The sequence below is a fragment of the Coregonus lavaretus genome (genome assembly GCF_964263955.1).
Source record: "Coregonus lavaretus genome assembly, chromosome: 26".
Classification (NCBI taxonomy): domain Eukaryota; kingdom Metazoa; phylum Chordata; class Actinopteri; order Salmoniformes; family Salmonidae; genus Coregonus; species Coregonus lavaretus.
In genome coordinates, this window is record NC_140013.1 from 3,235,910 (window position 1) to 3,245,183 (window position 9,274).

Sequence of the window (9,274 nt, forward strand, 5' to 3'; positions counted from 1 at the left end):
GTCTGCAGGATCAAGCGTATGGCAGGGATGAAGGAGTCTCAGATCAGTGCTGAGATCGAGCTGCTGCCCACCAACGACAAGAAGAAGTGGGCGCGCCCTCCCATCTCCATGAACTTTGAGGTGATTAGGTATTTTATTTCCTTCACACAGTCATCTCTACTGTTGCTGGGTTCAAGATTAGTTTGTGCCCTATAGCCAACATTTATGGTTGAATGACCCAGGTGTGCAAACGTTTCTGTTCTGTCAAATACTGAACTCTCTCCCAGGTGTCATTATGGTAATGTCATGGTCTTCCAGGTGTCATTATGGTTCTGTTATGGTCTCCCAGGTGTCATTGTGGTAATGTTATGGTCTCCCAGGTGTCATTATGGTTATGTTATGGTCTCCCAGGTGCCATTTGCTCCGTCCGGGCTCAAGGTGCGCTACCTGAAGGTGTTTGAGCCCAAGCTGAACTACAGTGACCACGACGTCATCAAATGGGTGCGCTACATCGGCCGCAGCGGCATCTACGAGACGCGCTGCTAACCGGCACTTCGCGATCAGGCGGGAAGAGGGGCGCAACAGGGAAGAGGCTGCAACAAGGGAGAGGGCAAAAGACGACAACATGGGATCACTACTATCCCATCGCGTCTGTTTTTTATGACTTTTCTTCCCATGGGCTGGCTGACAAAAAAAAATGAAAAATGAAAATTATGAAATGATTAAATGCATATACAGTACCAGTCAAAAGTCTGGACACGTACTCATTCCAGGGTTTTTCTTTATTTTTGCTATTTTCTACATTGTAGAATAATAGTGAAGACATCAAAAATATGAAATAACACATATGGAATCATGTAGTAACCAAAAAAGTGTTAAACAAATCAAAATATATTTTATATTTGAGATTCTTCAAAAAGCCACCCTTTGCCTTGAGGACAGCTTTGCACACTCTTGCCATTCTCTCAACCAGCTTCACCTGGAATGCTTTTCCAACAATCTTGAAGGAGTTCCCACATATGCTGAGCACTTGTTGGCTGCTTTTCCTTCACTCTGCGGTCCGACTCATCCCAAACATCTCAATTGGGTTGAGGTCAGGGGATTGTGGAGGCCAGGTCATCTGATGCAGCACTCCATCACTCTCCTTCTTGGTAGAATAGCCCTTACACAGCCTGAAGGTGTGTTTGGTCATTGTCCTGTTGAAAAACAAATGATTGTCCAACTAAGCCCAAACCAGATGGGATGGCGTATCACTGCAGAATGCTGTGGTAGCCATGCTGGTTAAGTGTGCCTTGAATTCTAAATAAATCACAGACAGTGTCACCAGCAAAGCACCCCCACACCATAACACCACCTCCTCCATGCTTTACGGTGGGAAATACACATGCGGAGATCATCCGTTCACCCACACCGCATCTCACAAAGACACTGCGGTTGGAACCAAAAATCTAAGACCAAAGGACAAATTTCCACCGGTCTAATGTCCATTGCTTGTGTTTCTTGGCCCAAGCAGGTCTATTCTTATTGGTGTCCTTTAGTAGTGGTTTCTTTGCAGCAATTCGACCATGAAGGCCTGATTCACACAGTCTCCTCTGAACAGTTGATGTTGAGGTTTGTCTGTTACTTGAACTCTGAAGCATTTATTTGGGCTGCAATTTCTGAGGCTGGTAACTCTAATGAAATTATCCTCTGCAGCAGAGGTAACTCTGGGTCTTCCATTCCTGTCGCGGTCCTCATGAGAGCCAGTTTCATCGCTGCGCTTGATGGTTTTTGTGACTGCACTTGAAGAAACGTTCAAAGTTCTTGAAATGTTCCGTATTGACTGACCTTCATGTCTTAAAGTAATGATGGACTGTTGTTTCTCTTTGCTTATTTGAGCTGTTGTTGCCATAATATGGACTTGGTCTTTTACCAAATAGGGCTATCTTCTGTATACCCCCCCTACCTTGTCACAACACAACTGATTGGCTCAAATGCTTTAAGAAGGAAAGAAATTCCACAAATTGACTTTTAAGAAGGCACACCTGTTAATTGAAATGCATTCCAGGTGACTACCTCATGAAGCTGGTTGAGAGAATGCCAAGTGTGCAAAGCTGTCATCAAGGCAAAGGGTGGCTATTTGAAGAATCTCAAATATAAAATATATTTTGATTTGTTTAACACTTTTTTTGGTTACTACATGATTCCATATGTGTTATTTCATAGTTTTGATCTCTTCACTATTATTCTACAATGTAAAAAATAGTAAAAATAAAGAAAAACCCTTGAATGAGTAGGTGTGTCCAAACTTTTGACTGGTAGTGTGTGTATAGATAATGCAAACATCCGGAGGAGTACAAAAAAGTCCATCTGCATCTAAAGGGTCTTTTCCCTCTTTTAATCTAAACAAAACATACATTCCACCGCCATGACATGTAGTTTCTTTATGTAGTACTGTTGAGCAGAGCCACATAGGGCTGTAGTTAAATTAAAGCTGTGTCATTTAAACCACAGATTACATTGTCATAGCAGACTACTATTCCTGTATTACCCCATCTATTCCTCATGGCACTGAATTAGTGGACGACTTTCCCCTTTGCCCATAACCACAGATCTAGGATCAGATTACGCACCATACCCTCAATCCTAATGTATTAGGAGGATAAAAAAAAGTATGTATCATTGGCTTAGGGGTAACTGCTACCCTCCCTTTCTTGATGCTGGCATAGTAGCGTGTGTGTCGCTCTTCTCTTCTCCTGTAGCAACTAACGTCTCTTGTCTCACCTCCATCTCCCCAGCCCTGCCCCTGTATCTGTATAACCAACCGGCTGAGTCACTCTTTAGCCTCGTGTAGTTTGCAGCAGAATGCAGTGTAGATGCATCCATTAAGTGTCATGCCATTTTCAAGACATTTTATACGTTTAGTTGTTTTAATACCCTGCCTTCCCTGAGTATATTAGTCATGAATCGTCTTGTGTTTTTGTATTTAGTGCTTTGTCGTGCTTCTCTAAAGCTCTCTGGCCACCATTCCATCGCTCTCTCTCACTGTCTTATCCAACACTCGAGTCCTCCTATACTATTTCCAATAGCTGTTAGTGTCATTGTTATTATGATTCCTCTATTGACGCAGATATAATAATGTCGATTTTTTGCTGTGGTTCCTGTCGTTTTCTGTCTAAGTGCTGCAGAGATTCCTTCTGTGTGACCAAAATTGTCATTTTTAGGAACAAAAAAAATTAATCGACAATAGACTGAGAACGGGATACGCCTGTCTATGAATATAAATATATATAAACACATTTCTATATTGTATGAATGGTAAAAATGTGCTGTGTATGAGATTCAGTTGAGCGGATCTCTCTCTCTCTCTGTGTGTGTGTGTGTGTGCGTTGCTATTCTTACCCAGGACCACGATCTGCTCAACATCTCTCAGGAGTCTGAAATTCTGGCTGCAAATTCCCAGTTCTGATCCCGGCTGGAATTCTGACCCTCCCATACGCTTTACATTAGCATGGGTGTATTTCTTGGCCAGTTAAAGGGATAGTTCACCCAAATTACAATGGCATTTGTTTCCTTACCCTGTAAGCAGTCTATGGACAAGGTATGACAACAACATGCTTTGGTTTAGTTTCCCTGGCACCGTTATCACATGCTAACGTTTTAGCATTTGTGGCACAAATCCCATTCAAGTCATGGGACCGATATTAGCATTTGTCACGCATCATGTTCAAATCAATTTCAGATACATTTGGACATGATGCGTAAAAAATTATAATAATAATAATAATAATAATATGCCATTTAGCAGACGCTTTTATCCAAAGCGACTTACAGTCATGCGTGCATACATTTTTTGTGTATGGGTGGTCCCGGGGATCGAACCCACTACCTTGGCGTTACAAGCGCCGTGCTCTACCAGCTGAGCTACAGAGGTCCCATGACTTCAATGGAATTTGCGGCCCAAATGCTAAAACTTTAGCATGTTGGAACGGTGCCAGGGAAACTAAACCAAAGCATGGCTTGCTGTCATACCTTGTCCAAAGACTGCTTACAGGGTAAGGAAACCAATTTGTAATTAAGCTTCAACAACCCCCTATACTCCATGTGCACTGATCCCCCCCCCATACAAAACTATTGTTTTCAACTTCATTTTGAAATCAGTTTAATGAAGGGATTTTGATTTATGGAACAATGGTGTGTGTTTTAAGAGAGAGAGAGATGGGGATGCGTCCCAAATGGCTCCCTATATAGTATATTACTTTTAGGGTGCCATTTGGGACAGAGACAGAGGGACTGAGTGCTCAACTCAGCCTACTAGACTTGGACTGCCTGCATTTCAAATTAGCATTTTAAAACATTCCGCCTTTCTGATAATGAGTGCGGGTTGAGATAGCGTTCCTCTTCCTCCCATATTCCTTCTAGTTCAATCATGGCTATTGTGTGTATTGAACAAAGGCTATCAGATTGTCTGAGCAGTTGCAACAAACACTGTGACACTACATCAAGTTTCCATTCTCTTTTTTCTCTGGCACTACGTTCTACCAATGAACACTAAAATCAGTTCTGCTAACTTCTGAAAAACCCTATCTCTCTGGCTGTCTGTAATTGCACACTATTCCCAAAATCCTATGGGTCCTCGCCAAAAGTAGGGCACTATATAGGCAATAGGGTTCCATTTCAGTCCTAGTCTCTCTCTCTGGTCAATGCCCACTATGTCATGCAACATCCTGAGAGATGGGGAGGGAGAGAACTGGGGGCTTGACCCTCTGCTTCAATGTTTTGATGGGCTACATATGGTAACTTTGTGACTGTCAAGGTAATCCCAATAAAAAGGTGTAACCAATGGAATTGTGTCTATCAACTTATTTCTGCAGCAGAAGTGAAGTTTCTGTCTTGCAGTTACAGTGCCTTCAGAAAGTATTTATACACCTTGACCTTTTCCACATTTTGTTGTGTTACAGCCTGAATTTAAAGTGGAATAAAATGTGATATTTTGTCACTGGCCTACACACAATACCCCATAATGTCAAAGAGGAATTATGATTTTATTTCTTATTAATTCATCAAATGCTGAAATATGTTAAGTCAAGTATTCAAACACCTTTGTTATGGAAAGCCTAAATAAGTTTAGTAGTAAAAGCTTAACAAGTCACAAGTTGCATGGACTCACACTGTGTGAAATAATAGTGTTTAACATGATTTATGGCTACCTCATCTCTGTACCCCACACATACAATTATCTGTAAGGTCCCTCAGTCGAGCAGTGAATTTCAAACACAGATTCAACCACAAAGACCAGGGAGGTTTTCTAATGCCTCGCAAAGAAGGGCACCTATTGGTAGATTGGGAAAAATTTAGAAAAAGCAGACATTGAATATCCCTTTGAGCATGGTGAACTTTGATGGTGTATCAATACACCCAGTCACTACAAAGATACAGGTGTCCTTCCTAACTCTTGCCGGAGACGAAGGAAACCGCTCAGGGATTTCACGATGAGGCCAATGGTGACTTTAAAACAGTTAAGAGTTTAATGGCTGTGAGTAACACTGAAAATGTGCCAAAGCAATTAATTAACTTTTTGTACTGAATAAAAAGTGTTATGTTTGGGGCAAATCCAATATAACACATTACTGAGTTACTCTCCATATTTTCAAGCATAGTGCTGGCTCAGCATCATGTTATGGATAAGCTTGTAATCATTAAAGACTGGGGAGTTTTTCAGAATAAAAAAGAAACGGAACGGAATGAAGCTAAGCTCATGCATAATCCTAGAGGAAAACCTGGTTCAGTCTGCTTTCCACCAAAGACTGGGAGAGTAATTCACCTTTCAGCAGGAAAATTACCTAAAACACAAGACCAAATCTACACTGGAATTGCTTACCAAGAAGAATGTGAATGTTCCTGAGTGGTCGAGTTACAGTTTTGACTTAAATCAGCTTGAGAATTTATGGCAAGACCTGAATGGTTGTTAGACATTTTTTGAAAGGAATAATGGGCAAATGTTGCACAATCCAGGTGTGGAAACCTCTTAGAGACTTACCCAGAAAGACTCACAGCTGTAATTTTTTACAAATGTTGGAATGTTTCTCCCACTTTGACATTATAGTATTTTGTGAAGATTGTTGACCAAGAAATAACAATTAAATCAATTTTTTAATCCCACTTTGTAAAAAAACAACATGTGGAAAAAGTCAAAGGGTGTGAATACTTTCTGAAGGCACTGTATATTATTAATGTTTACACTAATAACTATATACAGAGCATTCGGAAAGTATTCAGACCCCTTGACTGTTTCCACATTTTGTTAGGTTACAGCCTTATTCTAAAATGGATTAAATAGTTTTTCCCCCCTCAATCTACACACAATACCCCATAATGACAAAGCAAAAACAGGTTTGTAGAAATGTAACATTTACATAAGTATTCAGACCCTTTACTCAGTACTTTGTTGAAGCACCTTTGGCAGCGATTACAGCCTCGAGTCTTCTTGGGTATGACGCTACAAGCTTGGCACACATGTATGTCCCCTGTATCTCAGTTGGTAGAGCATGGCGCTTGCAACGCCAGGGTTGTGGGTTCGTTTCCCACGGGGGGCCAGTATGAAAATGTATGCACTCTGTAAGTCGCTCTGCATAAGATTACTAAAATGTAAAATGTAAATGTGTTTGGGGAGTTTCTCCCATTCTTCTCTGCAGATCCTCTCAAGCTCTGTCAGGTTGGATGGGGAGCGTCACTGCACGGCTATTTTCAGGTCCCTCCAGAGATGTTCGATGGGCTCTGGCTGGGCCACTCAAGGACATTCAGAGACTTGTCCCGAAGCCACTCCTGCGTTGTCTTGGCTGTGTGCTTAGGGTTGTTGTCCTGTTGGAAGGTGAACCTTCACCCCAGTCCGAGGTCCTGAGCGCTCTGGAGCAGGTTTTCATCAAGGATCTCTCTGTACTTTGCTCCATTCATCTTTCCCTCGTTCCTGACTAGTCTCCCAGTCCCTGCCGCCGAAAAACATCCCCACAGCACGATGCTGCCACTATCATGCTTCACCGTAGGGATGGTGCCAGGTTTCCTCCAGACGTGACGCTTGGCATTCAAGCCAAAGTGTTCAATCTTGGTTTCATCAGACCAGAAAATCTTGTTTCTCATGGTCTGAGATTCCTTTAGCTGCCTTTTAAAAAATCTCCAAGCGGGCTGTCGTGCCTTTTACTGAGGAGTGGCTTCCATCTGGCCACTCTACCATAAAGGCCTGATTGGTGTCGTGCTGCAGAGATGGTTGTCCTTCTGGAAGGTTCTCCCATCTCAACAGAGGAACTCTGGAGCTCTGTCAGAATGGCCATTGGGTTCTTGGTCACCTCCTTGACCAAGGCCCTTCTCCCCCCAATTGCTCAGTTTGGACGGGCGGCCAGCTCTAGGAAGAGTCTTGGTGGTTCCAAACTTCTTCCATTTAAGAATGATGGAGGCCACTGTGTTGTTGGGGACCTTAAATGCTGCTGAAATGTTTTGGTACCTTTCCCCAGATCTGAGTCTCGACACAATCCCGTCTCGGAGCGAAGTGATTTTTCTGTCAAATTTAAAAGAAACAATTTCAATGTTTAAGCGTGGTTGAGTGTTGTGTAGGCTAACTCTAATAGTGGGTTACTGACTTTGAAGTAAAACTGGGGGTATAAACAAAGGCTTTAAGTAAAACTATGTGGGGATAAGCTTTGAATGGTTTGTAAAGTGTTCGTAGGGAGGGGGTTAACTGGGAAAATGTGTGGGTGGCCGTTTAGAAAAGTTAGCTTGTGCAGTGTTGGTGTGGATGGACAGATGAATAAAGAGATGCGTAATTAAATTCTCATCTTTCAGGGCCCCATGAAAGATCTCCTTTCCAGCTTTTCTTTTCGACTCCTTCCTTCCCTATTTTCTCACCGCTCCTTCCCAGGGTGGGTGACATCGTCAGGTCAGTTGGCCCCGAGTTCCGCAGCCAGACCCTGGGCACAGGGCCAAGTCCAGTGAGGGGCAGAAGTTATGAGACCGCCATTCAGGTGCCATTTACTAAAAAGTCTGTCTCTAGAAAGCATTATTTTTTTGTTTTTTGTGTGAACCAAAGCAGACGTCTTAGGCTACTCTCTTTATGTTTAGGTTTATTTCAACATCTTGGTACACGCAGACACATACAGAAAATGTGATATCATACAATATATAAACACAAGTAAATGAATGTCACTGACGGTTCATACAGTATCCCTCATCTCTCATTTCTGGTGTTGTGTCCGGGCAATTTTAAGTTAAGCATAGGCCTGCTTAACTTTCTCAGTCAAAAAGTGATTAATTGATCATAATTTATCAGTGGAACGATGGGACAACAGAAGCATTGTCGTTGGGCCTGATCTGTAAATGTCATGCAACATAACCCCCAAATTCCTGCTGTATATTCTTAAGAGTCACAGGGGTCCTCTTCAATTGAAAACCACAGGCTGTCTCGGGGTCTTCCTAAGGTCAGCCTGAGTGATGGGGATAGGGGGAAACTGTGGACCACTTGGCCAGCCAGACCATGGGCAATGCCAAAAAGTTCCATTGCCAAAATATTTACCTCATTCTGCGCAGTGGATTTTTTTATGAGAGCACACTTCACATGCAGAATTGTATGACTTTTAGAGTTGCCAGCATGGGTACTTTCTGAAGGTGACTGAAGGGATGTAGGCTAGAACAAACCCCTTGTGCAGTAAAGCCTGTTCCTGAGCCACAGCATTGCATATGGTGACACATTGCTGTAGCCTAACCTGGATGGGGCATACTGTGGGCTGGTCATGATAGACTACTAGACGCCTTCCTCTTCAATGGATGATCCAGAATTCGCTGAGGAGCTATCACACCTAGATGGGGCTCAGAGAGAGTTGAGATAGGCTAGATGTAGGCCTAGCTTTCAATCATTATTTGAGGTAGTTAACCTTTTTGACTTGTCTTTTGAGTTGCCACTTGCCAATTGCTAGGAAGTGGACTCATGGAGCCTGTTTGAATAGATGAATTGGAAAATGGGGCCGTGGAAGTAAAGAAAAATGTGCGCATCTGGAAGGATGTTATTTGCAACAATATTGTCATGTTGCCCACCTGCCTTGTGCATACAGTTGTAACTGCGCGCCACATGAGTCAACAGGTGAAGAAACAGTCAGTGCAATTCGGGTTCCTTGGGACTTCCATACCCTTGGGTTAGGGTTTATGGTTAGGGTTAGGGTTTATGGACATCCCAAGGAACCCCGATAGCACTGACCATAAAGAAACCCCTGGCTCTGCTGCCATGTTTTTTGCAGGTTGCTTTCTTGCCAATGTCAAGTTTTGGTGGTTA

The 9,274-nt window shown here is 42.6% G+C and overlaps 1 protein-coding gene across 2 annotated transcripts in view; it reads left to right on the forward strand.

Annotated features, from left to right (window-relative positions):
* The window catches only part of LOC311101331 (AP-2 complex subunit mu-like), a 52,818-nt gene extending 52,150 nt beyond the window's left edge, over positions 1 to 668 (forward strand). For both annotated transcript variants that reach the window (XM_084142460.1, XM_084142459.1), the window contains exons 11-12: positions 9 to 120; positions 391 to 668. In XM_084142460.1, coding sequence (XP_083998586.1) covers positions 9 to 120; positions 391 to 525 — 247 coding nt within the window. In that variant the 3' untranslated portion in view covers positions 526 to 668. The remainder of the gene's footprint in view (positions 1 to 8; positions 121 to 390) is intronic.
* The last annotated feature ends 8,606 nt before the right edge of the window (positions 669 to 9,274 follow it).